The following is a 23,039-nucleotide window of genomic DNA, read 5'->3' on the forward strand; positions in this document are numbered from 1 at the left end:
GGTTAAAATTTCATTCAATATTTATTTTAAAAATTCAGAGAATATTTTACAGCAACATTATTCTTTTAAAGTTAGAAAAGTGAACATAACGATCGAGCTTCACATTGAGAACAGAACAGATGCACAGGGAATCCGTCAGTATCTGTACATCTGTTACATACACCAGAAAGAGAAAACAGGACCTTAATAGAAAGAGGAATTATCAAATGTGAATAAGGAATGAGAAAAGTTTCTTATTTATACATGATCTTTAAACTACGGGGAAACTATTAACCACAATTACATTATAACAAAAAATGCCTCGTACATTTCACACTGAAAACTGAATGAACGTCTATAATTGCCTCAGTTACAGATTCAGAATGATAAACTGAGAGAATTTTACTGATAGAGTCACCGAGAGCAGATATTGTATTTGATCCACACAGAGATCTTGATAATCAGCTGCGGGAAATCTGCAGCTTCCAAAATTCAACCCATCATTTGATCTGTAAAAGAAAGATACAATAATGAAGCAGATGTTGATGATGCGGGACATTAATGTTAGAGTTTTTAATCAGCGAAACATTGAGAATTTTTTCAAATCCATTCTGCCAGTTTGAAATGTGAGTGAATTGAATCATCTCACCTTCACCAGAGTGACCGCAGTGCTGTAGAAAATGCTCAGGAAGAACAGGACGATGAATGTAGAAGCGGTTGTCCAGATGTTGCTGTTATCATCCTCATTGTCGTCAATCCAGACGCGGTCGGTGGAGTCTAGGGGACGGAGACCAGGAACTGAAATTAGATTACTTTATTTATCCAAGTGATCTTATTGTTATTTTTATGTTCCCCGTTCTCCTTTTTAGGCTGTTCATTTAATCTCGAATTCAATTTTCAATGTATATCTACTGTTAAATTCAGGACATTCAGTAACCGATCTCCGTAACTATTTTCACACCTGATCTTTATTGACATTCCTTGGACAGTCCATGTCAGAAAACACTGAAGATGTTTAATTGAGTATCAGTTCATTTTTGAACTATTTGCCACTATCCCTTATTGAACAATGTTATGACTGATATCGTTCACTGATCAATGATTGTTTTCACAGATGGTTACTGATCTATAAACTGTAAATGTTGTTGTTTAAGAGTTGGGATGTAATTTCCGATCTGTGCTTCTTTATGGTGGAAATAGATCATGAGCTTAATTCAGCTTCTCAACGTGTTTGTCTGTTCATTGTACATTTGGATAGTTAATCTGTGGATATGTGCATTAAAAAATCACCTTTAAATGTTACATTCATCATTTGCCTCCCGTTTGTATTTAAGATCTTGCGTTTGTGTGCGTGTGCATTAATCTTTGGCTTTGAGTTAATATGTGTGCAACAGTGTTAATGTACGTGTTCATTTGCCTATGGTTGTTGATTTGTGTAGTTGTGTGTCTGCATCTGTGTGTGTATTTTATTCTTGTGTCATTGTGTATGTATGACTCTATTATTGTATGAAGTCTATGAATATTTATTAATGCCATTCTTAATGGGTGTACATGTGTTTATGCCTATTGCTATGTGTTAATTTCTGTCACTCTAGTAATGTTTGTTTCCCTTTCTGTGTGCGTCTGTTTCTCCGTGTGTCTGTGTGCATGTCTGTTAGCAGGTCAGTATATGTGTATACATGTTGATAGTTCTTTATAACGGTGTGTTGATGTATGTTTGTGTTTCGATGTGTAGTAATGTGTGCTATGGTGTTCTGTTCTGTATGAGCATGTTAATGTTTGCGTCTACATGTTTGCGTGTAAATGTTTTGCAGTCTGTTCATCTATATGTAGTCTGCTAATTTGTTTATATATATTTCCATGTGTGTTTGTTAATGTGTATAACATTGTGCGTCTTTATATCTATATTCCTGTCAGCGTGAATGTGTGCTGATATATATATGTACTTATTTGAGTCTATGTATTTGCTTGTGTATTTATGTAGCTCTGCATGCGTGTGTATCTGTCTGTATTGTGTCTCTGCATGTATGTGTTTGTGTTTGGGTCTGTGTACCTACTCACATATGTGTCTGTGTATGTACCTGTGTGGTTTATGTGTATATGTGTACGTTAATACATATTTGATTATCTACATATGTTGTTGTTTTAGTGCCTGTTTGTACAAGCGCGAGTCTATGTATCCGTGTGTGTGTGTGTGTGTGTGTGTGTGTGTGTGTGGAAGGGGGGGGGGGAGAGAGAGAGAGAGAATGTGTGTGTGTGCCTATGTATATTTGTGTACGGATGTATTTATGTATGGGTATATTTTTGTGTGGGTGTATTTGTGTGTGTATTTTTGTTTGTGCCTGTGTTGTCCATGAGTGCATTTGTGTGCGCATTCTTGTTTCTCTGCATGTGTGTTCGTTTGTGCAAGTATTGCATGTACCTATGGTGTGTGAAAGTGTATCTGTGTGTATGCATGTATCTGTGTGTTTTTGTGCATGTGTATGTGCTGTGTATGTGTGCTTCTGTCTGTATTTGAATGCGCCTGTTCGTATTTCTGTCTCTGTGCATGCATTTGTGTGTGTATTTACATGTGTCTTTCTGCATTTGTGTGCATTTTGTGAGTATGTGTATTTGTGCATTTGTGTCGATGTGTCTGTGTGTGCGTGTGTGTGTGTGTGTGTGTGTGTGTGTATATATATGTACGCCTATGTGTGTATTTATAATTGTGACAGTTTTGTGCGGTATTGTCAGTGTGTGTATTTTTTAACCGTTGCTGCAAGTTTAACCGGCAATCATTAACTGAACGTGATCCAAACAATATGAATAATGGAGCATATTTTCAGTGTTTGATGTAGAAATTTCTTTTATGTGAGTGGCACGGTGATATCAGGAGAGCGAATGAAATAATTCATTGATGCATCTCAGAAACCTCAGTGACAGAACAGTGAAAACCGGGGAGGATTCTATTATTTGTTTAAATTTGTATCATGGGAAATCAATGCCAGCACATGATTAACAGGAACAAGAGTGTTGAAACATTTTTAAACTATGTTGCATAAGTATATATGTATATAAGTATACATTCATATATATATATATATATATAAGTATATGTGTATTATATACTTCAATGACACTTTGATAATGATACTTCAAAATCTGCAGCAAGTAAACGGAAGCTAATTTGTACTGTTGACAACTGAGTCCTTATAGTAGAGAGCCGTTCCCTTCCAAACACTCTACTTGGGGAGAGGGAGGAGAGTGAGCTCATAATTTCCCTCTCTCTACCTGGTGAAGCAATGTCCCTGATGGTTCTAACCACTGAGGAGGTGGAGGTGAATGGATTAAATAATGCCATTCCTCCTGCTTTCATTGAGGAAGTGGTGGTACATGGGTTAGCTACTGCTCCTCCCCTCTCTTTGTTGGGTGAGTAGGAATCCGGTATGTTCACAATTTCACTCTCCCTCTCTCTGATGGGGGGATTGTTGCTCCATGTTTCTGTGTGACCCTCACTCCAGTTCCCAGTGAGTGTGGTGCAGCAGCTTAAATATGACATCAATGCGTAAAGGCATGGACAACGAGAGAAGCAGGAACACCGAGATCTAAATGTTGTGTTTGTTTGTCAGAAATGTTGAAATTGTCGGAGTTTTCCTCAGGGAGGAAAGTCGGTGAAGATATTTTGCAGAATCCTGTAATGAATGCGCTCCACTCTGTCTCTAACACAGGGTGTGTCTGAGCTGGGCGCACTGGTTCAACAAGACTTGGACCTGAGACCTGAAAATATCTGGGTCAAACCAAAGATAGCTAATGGAAGTAAAACTGAAAAACAATCAATTAAGCGTTTGGCTATTTCATTTGTTGTTAGAGGAAAAATATTTTATTATTTTTATTGAAGTTTTTAATGTTCGCGAATGATTCTCATTGACATGAATTAACGGTGTCCATCAGAGCAAGGGAAATGTTCACAAAACTGGGTTTACCGCTGGATTTGTCAACTGTTCTGTTGATGATCTTCAAGGGGATGGCTTCATGTCCCACCACACAGGAGTAAGAAGCGCCGCTGGACCATTCCTCTGCAGCAATGGATAACAGGCTGTACATGAAGAAGGAGCTATTCCCGCTCTCCGCGACCACCTCGGTGTTCTTATAGTTCCCAGGATTCACTGGCTTGTCGTTGACGGTCCACTTGACGAAGATCTCTCGAGGGGAGAAACGTCTCACTAAGCAGCTGAGGGAGACGAATCTCTGAGCGGAGACTTCTTCTGCCGAGGGCAGGAGGACAGAGACGAACGGTTCCCGCGGATTTGGATCTGCAGAAAATGTACAATAAATGTCAATAAACTGGAGAATTCTGGAGACAATAAAACTGCTGGCTCGATATCAGAAAAATGTGCTTCGTTTCGATTTTCAATGTTTCCATTTTTGACTTCCAGTTTGGAGCAGATGTGAACACAATTATTTTATCAAATAACTCAGGGGGCTGGACTGGGAAGTTTCAGAAATTTTACAGCACAGAATCAGGCTATTCGGCCCAACTGATCAGCTTTTCTTTTGGTTTTCATGCTCCACATCAGGCTCCTCCCTCGTTATTCGATCTAAACCCAATAACATCGCCTTCAGTTCACTTTTCATTCATCAACACATCAAATTTCCCCGTAAAAATATCTACAACTCCCAGTTTTTAGTTAATGGAGTTTCCACTCAGGGGAGACCATTAATGCACTGAATACTGAATATTGACCAGTACACTTACACTGGAAATAGACACAGTGACGCATTTATTGCTTCAATCTCTCAGCTCACCTGTTTCCTTGTGGATGGATTTTCTTAAAGGAGTCGGCAGATCCTGATGGCTCACCACGCAGTCAAACACAGCCGCACTCAGCCAGGCTTGTGTCGAGATGTTTAAGTTGCTGACCACGCTGTCAGGATCCGCTCCAGGCTTTTCGGCAATCTCTGATTTCAAATACTTCCTGTCTCGGATCCAGGACACATTGACTCCATAGGGAGCATTAGAAATGATGCAGGTTAAGGTCACGGTCGCCTCCAGTAAGACCTGTTCTATTGGTGGTGGCTGTATCGTCACTGTGGTATCAGGGCACTGGGGAGGATCTGTGAATGAAAAATGAAAATCAACCCGAGTTCCCTCTTCAGAAGCAGGACAGCAGTCTTCAGCCTGAAGGAGACGAAGTTGCCTTCGATATATCAACCTCTAACTATCACCTTTCAGCCTCTCTGGAGGATGGAAAACCAGCCTGCTCTGTGAAATTATTCTCTTTTTGTTCAAGTATTTTAGCAGCGGTATCATTCTCATGAATCAACATTGCAGTATTCCCCAACAAATATACCATTCCTGAACTCAGGAACCAAGTACTGGCAGTTAGTTTATAAGTAGGGTGGATGCACTTCCCAATATTTTACCCCTATGCTGTGACCTGTGAAACAGTCCGACACCGACTGTCTCTCCAAATCTTACCAGCTGTCTCAGGAAAAAGCTGACATCAAGACCACCTCGCTTACTATATTACTTCAAAATGGAAGGGAACACTATTTCAAGGGGAGACAGTGGCATGGTGGTGTTGCCAATGGTCTTGTAACCCAGGGCACGACTCTGGGGACACAGATTCGAATCTCAACACTGCAGATGGTGAAATTTGAGTTTAGTAAAAATCTTTCATTAAAAGTCAAATGATCATCATGAAGCCATTGTTGTAAAAACCCACCTGGTTCACGAATGCCCTTTAGAAAAGTAAATCTGCTGTCTTTATCTGGCCTGGCATGCATGTGACTCCAGATCCACAGCAATGTGGTTGACACTTAAGTGCCCTCATATCTCATGAAGGAATAACAAAAATTGCTGTTGTGATGAAATTCTGAATGGGGCACTGTCCTAAAGCAGCAAGCCACATGACAGTAAATTAGAAGTTGTTCTATCTTTGTACTAACTTTAATAGATCCCTAATTTCGATTAACATCGAAATTATATATTTTATCCTCGGTTTGAGTCTCTTACCCAGAGATCCGCTGATGTTCTGAATCTGGGTGAATTCTTGATGAGTGACCTGGCAGGTATAGACCACTTTACTGAACCATTCCTGAGCGGAGACTGTCAGCCGACTGCTGGCCGAGAAGTTCCCATTCATTTCACAGGCGGGAGAGGTGACAATTCCTGAATCCATGAGTTGTCCATTCTTCAGCCACTTCACCGTCATTGACTTTGGCTGGAAATCGATGATTGAACAGACGATGGTTGCAAATTTTCTGGTGGTGATTTCTTCACTGGAACTCACGGTGAGGATAACGGTTGGGGGGAGAACGCGTGGGCCTTCAACAAACAAATGTTCAGACGTTACTTGAAGATTCAATTGACAACAATTAAAATTAGTTCTTTTATTTTAGCATCATCGCTGCCGATTTGAGAATTATATCCATGGTTTGGTTGAATTGGCAGGGAAATGGCGAATGGAATTCAACCGTCAAAAGTGCCACACAATGCATTTGGGGAGGGAAAACAACGCAAGGCAATAAACTAGAATGTTAAGAGGGATTGAGGAAATGCAAGACTTTAGAGTGCATGTCCACAGGTCCTTGTAGATGGTAGGGCAGCTGGAAAAGTTGATCAAGAAAGCATATCGGATTAGTTCCTCTATTATGTGAGGGATTGAATACAAAAACAGTGGTGTAATGATGGAGCTGTATAAAACCGAGTTAGGCCACGTTTGGAGTTTGCTGTACAGTTCTGGTCACCACGTTGCAGGAATGATGTAATGACTCTGGAGAGAGATGAGGTTTACAAGAATGTTGCCAGGGCCTGAAAATTGCAGCCATGAGGCGAGATTGGATAGGGAGGGGTTGTTCTCCTCAGAAAAAGAGGAGGCTGAGGCATGATGTAGGCAGAAATAATTCATTCCCCAAGTGGAGGGCTCAATTACCAGGGAGCATGCTCATTTAAAAGGTATCTGGGTCTGGATCTCGAGTGCTTTAACCTGCAAGGCTACAGGGCAAGGGCTGGAAAATGGGCTGAAAATGACTGGATAGTTTATTTGTTCTCCATTTTGGCTAGTACAGATATGATGGGCTAAATGGCCTCCTTCTGTACAGTAACATTTCTATGGCCCTCTGGTTCTGAGCAACTTTTCAGTCAGTAGACACTTACCTGGATTTTGCACAATTCCAATTTTTCGGAGTGCTACAGATCAGTTATAACTAAAGCCTTATACAGTTCAATCACAGCGTCCCTGTCTTTCCCAGGTTCCACAACACTTACATTGCATTCCAATGCTCTTGACTGAGCCGCTGTGTCGAACCTCACAGGCAATTTTGGGGCATTCTGACTCGGTGATGGTTAACTGGCTGCTCAGGGTATAGGTTCCCTTCGTGTTTCTCACTGACGGGTAAGTCTTAAACCCATTGGTGATCGGCTGCCCATTTTTCTTCCAGGTCAGTTTGGAGACATCTGGAGAGTAGTCCATCGCCAAACAGCCGTAGGTGATGGAGCCGTCGGGGTTGTGTTGCTGACAGGAGGAGACCAGGCTGTAGAGAGTGGGCGGAGACGGTGTCGCTGGGAAAGAATAGTCGATTGAACAAGTTAGACTCTTGCGTTTATTAAGTCATCAAACATGTTTTTACAATTATGTTTCTATATTAGATAAAGCTGTTGGGGCTAAAGGGATCAAGGGATATGGGTAGTAGGTGTGATCAGGATATTGATGAGCTCTGACCAAAGTGAATGGCGGAGCAGGCTCAAAGGGCCGAATGGTCTACTCCTGCTTTATTTTCTATGTTTCTATCTCAAACTTTGACTAGAATTATGAACTAATCCTAATATTTCCTGATCAAAACCTACATCCACCTTTGTGATTCTGTTATTTCTATCATCTGAGATCCGTCATCTCTGTAGAAACTCATATCCCTGTCTCCACCTCTATCAGATTAGAAAGAAAAAACATTCTGCTGTCCTTAAAATGACATATCATTCATTGGATTAACAGAGAAGAGCAAAGATTTTCTCCATTATTGCAACCACTATTTATTTCTCAAACAACAGCACTTTGTGATGAAGAAGTTGTCTCTTCATTCATATCATCCACTCACCTGATGAAGGAGCTCCAAAAGCTCGCAATTCCAAATAAACCTGTTGGACTTTAACCTGGTGTGGTCAGACTCCTTACTGTGCCCATCCCCACCTAACGCCGGCATCTCCACATTGTAGTTTTGGAAATTGCCTGTGTTCAAACTGACATATACCCCTTCCTCTCTCCAACTCACTGTCCCTCACTCCACAAAACGAAGATTAGTGACTTTGCTTCAAAAATACCTCCGTAATGAATACTTACTGAATGACCAGGAAACTCTCAATGTGATTACAAATTCAAATAATTGCAACATTGACTAATTGAAGGGTCATACATTAATAGCAAAAGTTGGCCATTCGGGCCCTGACGTCTCCTCCATCATTCTCTGAGATTACAGATGATCTGGTTGTGGTGCTCGCTCTATTTTGCACATCCTCACTCCGCCTGTCGATCACCCACTCCCTGCCCATTTTCCCCGACTCTCTGCCCTTTCCCCTGGCTCTTTGCCATTCCCTGTGGCTCTTTTCCCCTTTCACCCGGCTCTCCGCACTTCCACCTGGCTCTCTACACTTCCCTCCAGCTCTGTGCCCTCTCCCCCTGCTATCTGTCCTTTCCCTCAGCTCCCTACCCTTTCCCCCGGCTCTCTGCCCGGTGTCCCTGCTCCCTATCCACTTTGCCCTTTCCCCAGGCTCTCTGCCCTTTCCCCCTGACTCTCTGCCTTTCCCACTGACTCTCCGCCCTTTCCTCTGGGCTCTCTTGCCCTTTTCCTCAGCTCTCTGTCCTTTCCCCGGCCTCCCTGCCCTTTATCCTGGCTCTCTCCTCTTTCCCTGGTCTCTCTGCCCTTTCCCCCATCTCTCTGCCTTTGTCCTGGTTCTCTGCCCTTTCACCTGGCTCCCTGCCCTTTCGATTGGCTCTCTGCCCTTTCTCCTGGCTCTCTGCCCTTTCTCCTGACTCTCTACTCTTTCCCCCGGCTCTCTGCCCTGTTGCCCGGCTGTGGGCCCATTCCCCAGGCTCTCTGCCCTTCCCCCCCGGCTCTCTGCCCTTTAGCACGCCTCCTGTTCTCCACGGCTCTTTGCCATTGTCCTTGGCCCTGAGCCCCCAGGGATTCCCCCCAGCTCTCCACATTCGCAGGGCAGCTCCCACATTTTAACACCAAACTGCCGCTTGAGATCTTTCTTCTCTCTCGTTGCAGACCTCCACACACAGGTTAGCGAGTGTGAGTGAGAGAATGTGAGTGCGTGAGGGTGAGTGATTGAAGGAGTGAGAGTGGATGAGTGATGGCGTGTGAGTGACGGAAGGTGGGTAAGTGAGGGTGAGTGAGTGAAGTTCTTTCAGTGAGGATGAGTGATTGAGGGTGAGTGAGTGAGTGTGGGTGAGGGTGAGAGAGCGTGAGTAAATGAGGGTGTGTGAGAGAGGGTGGGTGAGTGAAGGTGGCTGAATGTGTGAGTGAAGGTGGGTGAGTGAGTGTCGGTAAGAGAGAATGAATGAGGGTGAGTGAGTGAGGATGCGTGAAGGTTAGTGAAGGTGGGTGAGTGAGAGCGAGTGAATGAGGGTGAGGAGTGAATGTGACTTAGTAAGTGAGGGTGAGAGAGTGAGTGAGTCAGGGTGTGTTATTGAGGGTGGTGTGTGAGAGTGTGAGGGAGAATGAATGCGGATGGGTGGATGAGTGAAGGTGAGTGAGTAAAGGTGTTTGACTGAGGATGAGTGATTGAGGATCTGTGAGTTAGGGTGGGTGAACGTGAGTGATGGTGAATATGTGAGGGTGTGTGAGTGAATGTAGGTGCGTGAGTCTCAGTGAGTTTGAATGTTTGAGGTGGCGTATGTGAGAGAGAGAGGGTGATTGAGCTTGAGTGTGTGGGGGTGCGTCTGGGTGAGTGAGGGAGGATAAGTGCGGTGAGTGAGTGAGGGTGAGTGAGAGAGATTGAGACTGGGTGAGTGAGGGAGGGTAAGTGCGGTGAGTGAGTGAGAGTGATTGAGACTGGATGAGTGAAGGTGGGTAAGTGGGGTGAGTGAGAGTGAGTTAGACTGGATAAGTGAGGGTGGGTAAGTGGGCTGAGTGAGTGAGACTGGGTGAGTGAGGGTGGGTTAGTGGGATGAGTGAACGAAGATGACTATGAGTGTTGGTGAGTGACTGAGGCTCTGAGTGAGTGACTGAGGGTTAGTGAGTGAAGTTGAGTGAGTGATAGCGTGTGAGTGTGGGTGACTGAGTGACAGTGAGTGAATGAGGATGAGTGAGTGAGGGTGTGCGAGGGCGAGTGAGTCTGAGTCAGTGAGTGAGTGCTGGTGAGTGAATGAGGGTGTGAATGTGAGTGAATGAGGGTGAGTGAGTGAGGATGGGTGAGAGTGAGAGAGCGAATGTGTGTGAGTGATTTTGAGTGAGTGAGGGTGTGAGGGTGAGTGACTCAGGGTGAATGAGGATCAATGAGTTTCTGAGGTTGAGTGCGTGAGATTCAGTGTGTGAAGTTGAGTGTATGAGATTGAGTGTGTGAAATTGAGTGTGTGAGGGTGGATGAGTGAGCAAGGGTGAGTGAGTTGGGATGAGTGAGTTGGGATGAGTGAGTTGGGATTTGTGAGTGGGGATGAATGAGTGAGAGTGTGTCAGCGAGGGAAGGTGGATAAGTGAGGGTGAGTGAGTCAAGTTCTTTGAGTGAGGATGAGAGATTGAGGGTGAGTGAGTAAGTGTGGATGAGGGTGAGAGAGTCAGTGGGCCACCTCCACCTCTTCCTCTCCATCGATCTTTTCCCGATTCTCCACATTGATCAGCTTTCAGTAACAGGGATGTGTAAATCACCGGGCAGCTGCTTTAATGTCGGTGTCTTTCTTCAAGAAACACGTACCAGTGAACAAATAGTCAGACTGAGGGAGCTGTAGGGAAGCTGACAGCAAAACTAGGATGGGTCGCACAGGAATCAACCAGTATTGGGAGCCAGGCGGCCTTGGTCTCAGCCAATTCCCTTCTTATTTTTTGGGTTTTTGTGTCCGGTGTAACACATGGAAATTCCTACTTCTGACCTCATGTTGGAGGGAATGTCACTGTTGAAGCAGTAGAAGATTGTTGGTCCCGAAACAATCCCCTGCCGAAATCCTGCAGTGAAATCTGAACTTAGATGTTTGACCTCCAACCACCAATACCATGTTGCTTTGTGCTAAGTATGACTCCAAACAGAGAAGAATTTCCCGCCGATTCTTATTGACTAGTTTTACTCGGGCCCCTTGATCCCACCCTCATTCAAATGCTACCGGGGTGGGGGGCGTATCGGGGTGGGGGGGGGGGGGTGGCGGTGGCAGTGGCACAGTGATTAGCGCTGCTGCCTCAGAGTTGGATTCCCGACTTGGGTCACTGTCTGTGTGGAGTTTGCAAGTTCCCCCCGTGTCTGTTTGGGTTTCCTTCGGGTGCGCCTGTTTCCTCCCACAGTCCAAAGATGTGTGGGTTCGGTGGATTGGCCGTGCTAAATTGCCCCTTTGTGTCAGGGGGACTAGTTAGGGTAGATACATGTGGTTATGGGGATAGGGCTTTGGTGGGATTGCTATTGGTGCAGACTCGATGGGCTGAATGGCCTCCTTCTGCACTGTAGCATCCTATGATTCTACTCTATGGTGTCAAGGACAGACACTCTGACGTATGTGAGATCGAAAGTGTGTGTGAGAGAGAGAGAGAGAGAGTGTGTGTGTGTGTGTGTCTGTGTGTGTGTGTGTGTGTGTGAGAGAGAGAGCGATAGGGAGAGAGAGAGATAGAGGGAGAGAGAGGTAGAGAGAGAGAGAGAGAGAATGTGTGTGTGAGGATGCCTGTGTATGATAGAATGCGTTTGCACGTGTGTGAGACAGTGGGCTGCGCGTGCAAGAGGAGAGAGTGTGTGTGAGAGAAAGGATGTGTGAGATAATGTGTGTGTGAGAGACAGAATGTGTGTTTGAAGAGTTATTCTTTGTGTGTGAGAGTGTGTCTCTTCTTGAAAATGTATGTGTGTGGAGGGGCGGGGAGAGTGTGTGTGGGGAGTCTGTGTGAAAGAGTACTTCTGTGTGTGAGTGTGTGTATGTTGATGTGAAAAGGAGTGTATCTATTTGAGATACACGATGTCTGTGAAAGAGAGTGTGTGTGCCTGAGAGGGAGGTTATGTGTGAGGGAGAGTGTTGTGTTCATGTGAAAGACAGTGTGTGTGAGAGGGAGTGCCTATTGGAAAGCAAAATAATATGTTCATCAGTGTGTGAAACTGTGCATGGGATGGCGTGTGAGTGCGAAAGATGTGTACAATGTGTGTGGGAGATAGAAGCAATGTGGGGTGTTTGAGTGTATGTGTGTGTGTGTGTGTGTGTGTGTGGAGGGGCGGGGAGAGTGTGTGTGAGCGAGAAAAAGTGTGAAACTTAGACAGAATGGATGCGTGAGTGTGTGTGAGTGAAATGACTGTTGAGAGAACATGTGTCTGTGATAGGTGGAGTGTTTAAAGAGCGATACATTGTATATACATGTGTGTTCGAGTGTAAGAGAAGGAGAGACTGTGTGAGAGATTGTGTGCGTGTGAAAGAGAGGGTGTTTGTGAGAGACAGGGTTTGAGAGCAAGATTGTGCATGTGAGACAATGTGTAAGGGGGAGGGTCGGGATGGCGACCTCCTCGTGAACCTGCTCCTGGGCCTGGCGAAACGCGCCATTTACCGGTCCAGGCTGCGGGCGATCGAGGGGGCCGTCCATCCTGACTGTCTTCCCCTCTACCGCGGCTACGGTCGCGGCCAGGTGTCCCTGGAGAGGGAGCATGCGGTGTCCACGGGCGAGGTTGACGCTTTCCGCGCCCGCTGGGCACCGCAGGGGTTGGGGTGCATTATTGGCCCTAATAATCACATTTTAATTTGATGTTTTTAAGTTTCCTTTGTACTTTGATTTCTGTTCGGGCTGTTCCCCCTCCTTTTTGGGGAGCTGCCCCTTTTACTTTGTCCTGATTTAATCTGAGTTTGTTTACTTGGTTTGGTTTGACCTAAAAAGAGGACAATGTGTAAGGGAGTGAGCGTGTGAAATAGAGAGAAATATGTGCCTGTGTGAGAGAATACATGTGCAAGTGTTCGTATGAGTGAGAGAGGGCATCGGAATGTGTGTGAGACGAAGTGAGAGTGTACGGAAGAGGGAATGTGAGAGGCATAGTGCATGTGTGTGTGAGAGAGCGAATGTGTGCGCGAGACTGTGCTTATGGGAGAGACTGTGTCTGTGTGTAAGAGTGTGTGTTAGAGTGTGTGCCTGTTCTATGTTTGTGAGAGAGTGATTGTGAGAGAGCCAGTGTGTGAGAGCAAGAATGTAGAGGTGTGAGATAGTGTGCGCAAGAGAAATAGAAATATGTGCGTGTGTGTGTGTGTGAGAGAGAAAGAGATGCGTGTGCGAGAGGAATTGTGAGAGAGCGTGTGGAGAAATGTGAGACAGCTTGAGCGTGTGTGACAGAGAGTGGGAGAGAGTCCATGTGAGAGTGCGTGCGCGAGAGTGTGAGACTGTGCTGATGTGAGAGTGTGTGTCTGTGTATAAGAGAAAATGGGTGGGTGTGTGGGGATGTGAGCGCTTTTGTGGATGGGGATGTGAGAGATTGATGGAGAGAGCGAGACGATGTATGTATTTGTATTGAGAGAGTGTATGTGTAACGTGAGAGAGAGAATGTGTATGGGTGTGTAAGAGAGACCGTATGAGAGAGAAAGTAAGTGTGAGTATGTATGTGTGTGTGTGTGCATGTGTGAGAGAATATGAGAGTATTTATGTGTGTGAGAGTGTGTGATGTGTATAAGTCTCTATTTGGCTGATTCAGTCTGGAAAAGCACACTCACTCCACACATACTCACCCATTCACACAGTAAGTGGAAGTGACAAGTGAGCACAATACGGAGCGCGGGCTAAGGGTTGGAAAAACATTTAAATCTTTCGCAATCAGTCGCAATTGAATAATTCACCCTACTCAATGAGGGAAACCTGTAAAAACTCAAGAAATATGACACAATCCAGGGCAAAGCCACCCACAAGATTATCCGCCCCCTCATTCACACTATTCGCTCTCTCCATCACTAACAAGCAGTGACAGCAGTGTGTATTATATACAAGATGCACTGCAGCAACTCACCAAGGCTCCATAGTAAACACTGTCCAAACCCGTTGCCTTTATATCCTAACAGGATAAGGGCAGCAGCCACATATGAAGACTACCACCTGCAAGCTCCCCTCCAAGACACACACCATCCTGACTTGAAACAATACCTCAGTTCCTTCTGGGTCAAAATCCTGGAACTTCCACCTAACAGCACGGCGGATGCCTGCAGCATATGGATTGCAGTTATTCAAGGATGCTTTATATCAACACTTTCTCAAGGAACAATTATTGATGATTAAAACTTCTGGCCGAGCAAATGACTCTAAAATGGGTTTAGAAGATTAAAAATAAGATGCAAATGAATTTGACCCTTCAACTGTCATACCAAACAGGTCATGGACTGCTTTACTACGGAGCACAATATAGTAAATCTCACTTTGCATTTGCTCATCGAACATTCCCAAGGCCGGTACATCACTGGTTAAAAATCATCCAAATCTCCCTCTACAATCTGACGTTTCTGCTCTCTCTGATGGTCACAATATGCTTTAGGGATCTCATTTCTGAGACGCCGAGCCAAACATCAAGTCAAACTGTCACATTTCTCACAGATACAAGTTTATTGAAGAAATAAATCAAATTTCACTCCCTGAAATACAGCAGAAGGAACCAGAAGTTTTACAACCAGTCAGGCAGATTCCTGGTCCCAACACAGTGACCACGCGCGCAGAAACAGAACAGACACAAACGGTGCAACAATCGATTTCCCAGCAGGTAGGTATGATCAATCTGTCAATTTAATTCAAACTGTTTGATTCTAATTGATCAATGATCAATTTGCAACAGAAAATCAATAACCTCTTTTAAATAAAACTGATATTCATTTCAAAACTCCTGTCGATTTTAAATTAAGTCTCTCTGTCTGTCTCACTTCTCGAAAACTATGTAAAAATGTAATTTCGCTGAAAATTAGGAATCAAAAATAACAGATTCAGGACAGTTCAATGTCCCCGACAGAGATACAGTGACACAGTAAGGATTAAATAAACCAAGAAACATTTACATTGAAAATCATTACCTGATTCGATCGAATTTCTTAATTAAATGTAATCAACAAAATATTCGAGATAAAACACCTTATCGAGCTAAGCATAGCTGATGAAAGAAAGGTTTTGTCTCTTAATTCATTTTCGATACAATTAAACATTCTCTGAAACGGATGATACTTTGCACGCCCGTGCATTATTCAAGGTATTTTGTTTTGAATTAATTAGCACCAATATTATATTTTGTTTTGTTAATTGCCGGTTACTTTTCCTGTTAGCTGATTTGTACTCCCTAATAAAATCAGTTTTCAATCATTCAAAACTTTCCCTGCCTCGAACATTGTGAAGTAATTAGGTTCCAATTAAATCTTAAACAATAAACTTCAAATTACTGAATGGAAAAATTCAGACATCTGTAATTCATTTGCTTAAATCGAATAACATTGTCATGTTTTTTCATTTCCACTTTTACTCCAAATGCCTTATTATAACCTGCAAACGTGTTAAGAATGCATGTTTCTGAATTTGTATATACTGTAACGGCCTGGCAGTTTGAGGTCAATGAAGCTGCTTCCTAGATTTAATAATTTGGACCATCCATATAATTTAATTACTGAACATACTGTTTAAATTAAGAAGTTCTGAATTAAACAATGAAAAACACAATGAGGACAATTGATTCAAATCCTCTGCAACACTGAAACATGATGCACAAAATAAGTCGAGACTTTTTCTTCAGTATAATATTTAATACTAATTAAACATAATGCTCAAATAGAATCAATTCTTCCATTCTGTCATTTATTCATCCAATAATTCTATTCTATGTTCAGCAGTAATGGGAGACAGGATGTGATTATTAAATGCAGAGCAAATATTACTAATATAAAAATATTATAATATTATAAAAATTAATTATTTGAATTTCAAGTATTAAATTGCAAATCTCTAGCCAGTTTCTGTTGACACCTTACGACAATTCAAACACCATTATATGAACAATTGTTTAGTGTTAGCGAATTCCACCTGTCAGAAAACTGTGTTCACTCTGTCACATTTATTTAAACTGCGGGATTCTAATTGATCAATTTTCAAACTACAACAAAAATCAATAACTTCTTTTAAATTAAACTGATATTCATTTCAAAATTCCCTTCGACTTTTAACTATTTCTCCCTGTCTATCTCAAATTTCGAAAACTAGGCAAAAAAAATATTTTTTTTCTGAAAATGAGCACATCAGATATAACAGATCCAGGGTGTAATGTCCCTAACAGAGGTACAGTGACACAGTAAGAATTGTAATTCATGATTTACTTTAATCTGCAAGCATCAGTTAACATGAATAAAATGCTCAAATATATATTTGTTTTATTTTTTCCGATACCAGTTTGTTTTATCCTGACAAGGATGTTTAAACGCAGTTTGTTTTTTTCATTTAGCTCGAAAAACTGTAACCGCTCAGGATCACCGAGTTGAAACAATACAGAAACAATTGAGAAACACCAAACCATTTCACAAATTTTGGGATGAGATTAGTGATTAATTACCTCTGCATCCAACTACAAATTACTTGGAAGGAATGCTGCGCCTGCACAGAAACAATGTAATAATCGGGCACAAAAATTGCCAAATAGCGTTTTATTGCCAATTATTCTCCAAAACTCAGATTTAAGTGAATGCGAACTTCATCGGGGATATAACAATTAATGCAAAGTATCTTGTTGAACTGAGCGCTGCTGTGGAAACAGCATGTTATCATGGAAATAGTTTCTGGAATTATCACAAAATATTTCCAGCCGAGAAACCTTTCTGGTCATGTTAATTGTATGCAAAGCACAGCAGAACTATTAACGCCGATTAATGCGAAATGATATTAATGGAAAATAATCTTTTGTGAATATGTAGTTATGTTACCGATTAATAACAGTTTGATTTATATTAATTTTACTATCAAACTTGTTAACGAGAAGTTTCTTTTTGCAGCAACTACTTAGTGTCCGATTGAGCGTTGTAAGACATGATTTATTTTAATTTCTAAGTTAGTTAAAATTTATTAAAATGCTGTAATACCTTTATTTTATTTATTTCACAACCTGCTTATTTTCTCCCTACAAGGATTTTCAAACTCATAGATTATTTGCATTTAACCAGAAAACGTGTAACCGCTCACTGCCACCGAGGTTAAACAATGCAGAAACACCAAAACATTTCACACATTTTAAACATTCTTAGTGACCCAACAACAGAACCTCCTCAACAGAAACACACCAAAACACATCAATGAGGGAATGAATCCGTTTCACGGGGACGCAACTCAATTATCCATTCAACAAAATCAAAAATATGATTGCAAGGAAATCTCAATATTCAATCCGGCAAACCAGCTCGTCACCAAATATATGAATGATTGAACTAAACAGAAATTTGGAATAAGAGCAATAGCATTGCGAGGAGGTGGAATATGTCCAACAAATTAAAATTGAAATTTTACCACATTCTATTCATATTGGGTCATATTTCAAACAGATTTCAAACATATTAAAATATTGGGTGGGTAAAAGCTGCAGCCGTCAGATGCCACCGAGGTTAAACATGGCATGTATCCCAAATTGTGAATGCTGTGGTAAACTATGTTTTGGACGAGTGGCATAAACCATGGTTTGGTTTAACCTGCAATTATCAGCTACGATTTAAAAAAATACAAATACAATAAAGCCTGCCTGATTTCTGTCTGCAGGCACGCGTCAAGTAGTTTAAAACCCGCAGACTGTTTGTATTCAATCACAAAGTGTGTAACAGCTCAGTGTCACCGAGTGGAAACAATGCAGAATCTCCGAACCATTTCACAAATTTTACTTATTCAAAGTCACCCAGCCAGACAACCTCCTCACCAGAAACACGCAGCACTGAGGGACTGAACCCCGGTTCATGCAGAAGCAGCTCAATTCTACAAACAGTTGCAACAGAATCAAATTTCACATTGGCAGAAAATCTCAATTTAAAATCCAGCCAATCTGACCATCACCAAAGCAACTAATGATTAAAATAAGCACAACAATGAGATAACAAAACCAGATTGTGATTAAGCGGAACATGTTCGCAACATTAAAGTAGAAACTTTAACACATTTTGTTAATATTGGGTTAGATTTCAAACACTTGTGCAGTAGATGGTGCAACTCGCAGCCACTAGATGTCACCGAGATTAAACATTGAAGAAACGCCGAACTGTTTAACAAAAGGAATGCATTTAAAGTAACCCAGCCACACAATGTCCTCAGCAGATAAACACCAAATCACAACAAGAGACTGAATCACTCAGTATCGCCTTTTGTCAATTAACAGTAGAATTCTATAACCCCCATTTTAAGCAGGATCACATGAAACATTGTAAAGATTTTCAGCACAGAATCCACCAAACCACATTACATTGAACGAATGAATTAATAAAATCGAGAAAAAGTACAAAACAAAAACTCAAATAAAACACTGACTAAATAAATGCATGGTTCTTACCTGCAGTCACCGTCACCATGGTCCCTTGTCCCCAGTAGCCCATGGCGTCACAGTGTCACATTCTCGAGGCTGGGTCATACAATAACCATCTCTGCACAAAATAGACAGAAATCCATCAGTATTTTAAAAATTCACAAGCCAGAGGGAAAGCAAATCACTGCATGTTCATGAAATTATTATTGCACTGGTGGATACCGTTCGCTCTTCGTAAATAACCTTAATGTTTTATATTTCATAGAGGATCACATGATCAAGTTACTGAAAACACCAACTGATAATCAAATAGTTATCATACATTTTCCATATTAATTCTCGCTATTTGTGTAGTGCTGGGACATAAATAATACAGCACTGTAAATAATGCTGGATTGGAAAACAGAGCACTGCCCCAGTCTCGGTCAATTAGTGCTGAGGGGTTTTTGTATCGACAGTAACTGCTGTGCCACCCCAGTTATCACAGTGAGACACAGCATGACAAATACTGTGCCCGACTGCTAACTGTTTAATTTCACTGCTGTCTCAAAAATCTGATTCTGCCTCATCCACGAGCGAGTGACTGAGATATTTCAGCTTGTCCTGGTCATTGTATTTATAAAGGGGATCGGAATGCTTTTAAACTCTCTGTGTAGATTTAGCATATCGGTAAATATAGATTTTATGGGAAGATTTTTATACCTTTTCACAAACTAACATTACTTCCACACATTATTTCACTGAAGCCTCGTTTACTTTGAAACTCCTGCTGTGGTACTGATTACCAATTTGAACAATCTCTTTCCATGAGGTTTTTGTATGAGGATGTCGCTGTGCTCAGCACTGTGACCCCCCTGTAGTATCACAGTGACACACACTCGCACAAAAACTGCACTTACTTTCTGTTCAGTACTGCCGCTCAATATTCACTTCAAATAGACCATTATTTGTGATGTAATTTACACTTCATGCAACAGTTTACAAAACACAATCTAAAAACATCTCCTCCAAGTGTCAGAAATACTAAAACGAGCATTATATCCAGGTGTGTAATTGCTGAAACTGTTAACAGTAAATATAAACAGAGTGAAAAGCTCAGCCCGTTATGTCTGTGTGTTTTCTTGGTTTAATGTTTAATTTTCACTAAGTTGGGTTTGTCAGAAGCGGTTTGTGTTTTCGTTCTGATCACTGTCGTTAGTGTTATATTTAAAACAAGCACTGACCTTCAGGTTATGATGGAAGTTGCTGAATTCCCTCTCGAGCAGTTCTTGTTCGGGTCCATCCCTAGTTCCTCTCGCTGTGGTCTCTTGCACAGTAATAGATGGCGGTGTCTTCGGTCTTCAGCCTCGTCACTTCCAAAGAGAAGATGTTGCTTGAAGTGTCTTTGGACGCAGTAAATCGATCCTTAATTGCTGGGGCGTAGCTGTTGTCAGATGAACTATAGTAGTAAACCAGCCACTCCAGCCCCTGCCCGGGAACCTGTCGGATCCAGTACATGTAAGCGCTGCTAAGAGCGAAGCCGCTGGTTTTACAGGTCAGTGTCAGGGAGCCTCCGGGACGCCCGGTCTCTGCCTCTGGCTGAGTCAACAAAACCTGCGTCTGGACACCTGTAAAAATAGATCAAAAAACCCGAGGATTAATCCTGGTGTAATGATTTTTGACTCTGGAATATTACAGAGATCGACTAAAACTGAGACAGTAACTGTGGGAGACTTGGACAATGAAAAATAACTACTCACCGGATAAGAAAGTCAGCAACAAACTGAGAGTAATCGCCGACCTCATCCTTCTGGTAAATTGGGGGAAATGGTTGTGTCAGGAACTCAGTGAACAAACCAGCTCCCGGACTGTTGGATTCCGGTCCCGGTGAGCGTCATTTAAATACCCGGCAGCAGGGGGCGGCTTTCCAGGCGCCGCCTGTTGATTCCCTTCTGGAGGCGGCGACTGGATCCAGGTCCCACCTTCCACACCCAACAGAATGGACTTCCAGATTTACAATAGGTTAATATTAAAATGGACATTTTATCTGTATCGGGATATTTGTTTGGCTGAATATGTCCATTGTATTGTCTCCATTATTTCTGATGGTGATATTGCAGTTCATCATTTCTTTATTTAAAATAACTAATTCCATTGTAAATATGGTGATTTTATTACCACGCCCCCAAGAAGAACACAAATCTGAAAATGATGAAATAACATTTGTGGAAAATAAAGAGACCGTCAGTCTGTGTTGCAACAATTCCGGGTCTCTGTCACATCACAATAATAAAGCATCATTTATCAGAAGAAGTTTTACCGATTTCTGTAACTAAATGAGGGGGTATGAACAAAGTGATTGCATTTACAGTGTGGATGCCTATCACTGTACAGTTTGGGTTTGGAGATGAGAAGAAACTCTCACACAATACAATGTTTCTCCTTATATTTGTCAAACGACCCCAATCTCGAAGACAGCCCTTTGAAAATAATAAGAATCCCGCCCTCCTGATAATTAAATAGTGAGTTGACAGAGAAACATAAAATTAACCTCGACTTTTGACAGAGAAGTTAATGAATGGAACGGACACGGAGATCAATAAAGTTCTCCTTCAGCATCCAGATCATTGCAGGTCACTCTATCGGCCACCGGCTCTAACATTCGCTGGTATTGCGAACACAAGATATCAGGGCTTTGCGGCACATTGCACAATATCACAAGAATAAATGTTTTATCTTCCATTGAATCAGGTTATGAACTGATCATTTCTCCACTTATTGGCAGCTATGATTGGAACTCTTCAATAACAGGAATCAGATTATACTGTACAATAGAATAGGGTGTTAATCAGGTACAAGAGACGCTGCTGTTTAAATGCGATACAGAACGTTCAGAATATTCCAGGAATTCCCGCTGTTCATGTCAGTTTTATGATGTTCCCTTAATATGATTTCGATGCATTTTATGCCATTGCACTGAATTCAATTGACTGGGGAATTGGGACCATCAACATCTCTCTCTCGCATTTCATGAAGTGGTTAATAAACAGACTTTAATTAGTGGAATGACATTTACTTGGAAGTTATACAAATGAAAAAGCATCTGGTCACTTTATTGTTTTGCGATACTATTTACTCACATAATGAAGAGGCCATTGAATGAAAATATTTGATTAGAATGATTACGATTTAAAATGTGTCATTCTTGTGGGAATGAAACATTTATTGTTTAAATGGCTGAATCCCATTTTGTCCGTTTAGGTTCACGCTAATCTGTCCCGCACAGTATTTGGCAGCAATCCAAACTGCTGTCAAATGCTCAAAGTTATTGACAGGAAGCATCTGGGGGTGTTGTGCAGCAGAACAAAGATCTGTTTCCTCAGTACTGACCGCTTGGCTGCAAGCCAACTTAAAACCCTTCACGTTGTCAATCAGGCCTATTTATAAATAAATCTACCCAGCAACAGTACTGCAGGCACTTTACTTTTTTAAAGTTGTAAATCTGGATGAATTTTGCCCATCTCTAATGAAAGGAATTTCATGCAGCTTCTCTGGCACCCTGTTAGCAACAATGATGATTTTTCCAACACATCAGGATATGGTGTTAGATGGATAGAAAGAATTACAGGCAAACTGAGAAATGTCTCAGAGAGACGATACATGAACATGTATGTTTGTATTTTCTTTCCCTTTATCTTTCCATGGGATGTTTGGATGCAAAGACGGCACTTTTTGTCTGTCCCAAATTCCCTTGAACTGACTGGTTTTCTCGGCCACTTCTGAAGATATTCAGGAGTCAGCTATTTTGCTGTCCATCTGGAGTCACATCCTTGTGAGACCAGGTAGCGATGGCAGATTTCACTCATTGGGGAATCAGAGAGGGTCCGATGGTCGCCATTAGTATCTGTTCCATATTTATTAATTGAATTCAAATTCCACCAGCTGCAATGCTCCGATTTAAATCCCTGTCCCCACATCATTGTCCTGGGTCTCTGGATCACTGGGCCAATTAAATTAATATTACGTCACCATCTGCGCAAACAATAAATGAATGACTGTGTTGATGCAGGAATGAATGACCGTTGAATGAATGATATGAATATCAGTTGGATGCCTGAATATTTTGATTGAGGAATCAGTGAACGGATTGGTGGATGCATTGTTAAATGGTACTGAAAGATGCTGTTCCACATTCCCATATTTGTACTTGACTGGTTCATAAATTGAAACAGCTCCTTGATTCCATTTCTGTCAGCCTAATAACTTCAATGCTTCCAGAGGGTCTGGGTGAAATCAAACCCGATTTTCGAGGGAGTTAGCAAACTGATCCTCACGAAAAGAAGAGGGCATTTTCCTGCGGCACGGATGGTTCATTTCTCTGCTGATGCTGAATATTCATATCCAAGATCGAAAGAGGGAACATGGTTTGGCTGAGGAG

General features: G+C 42.0%; 1 protein-coding gene, 1 pseudogene and 1 gene segment (V, D, J or C); all 3 read right to left on the reverse strand.

Moving 5' to 3' along the window:
• On the reverse strand, positions 1-20,476 carry LOC144480997 (Ig heavy chain C region, membrane-bound form-like). The segment is given in 9 exon segments: positions 1-488; positions 629-756; positions 3,942-4,271; positions 4,765-5,073; positions 5,975-6,286; positions 7,229-7,522; positions 18,650-18,718; positions 19,936-20,229; positions 20,362-20,476. Coding segments are annotated over 7 exon segments (1,425 nt in total).
• LOC144480999 (uncharacterized) overlaps positions 1-23,039 on the reverse strand; it is a 262,003-nt gene that overhangs the window by 41,935 nt on the left and 197,029 nt on the right. The gene's annotated exons all lie outside the window — the stretch shown is intronic.
• Positions 19,907-23,039, reverse strand: part of LOC144480733 (Ig heavy chain V region pseudogene) — a 10,409-nt pseudogene continuing 7,276 nt past the window's right edge.

The sequence above is a fragment of the Mustelus asterias genome, chromosome 30, assembly GCF_964213995.1.
Source record: "Mustelus asterias chromosome 30, sMusAst1.hap1.1, whole genome shotgun sequence".
NCBI classification, from domain to species: Eukaryota; Metazoa; Chordata; class Chondrichthyes; order Carcharhiniformes; family Triakidae; genus Mustelus; species Mustelus asterias.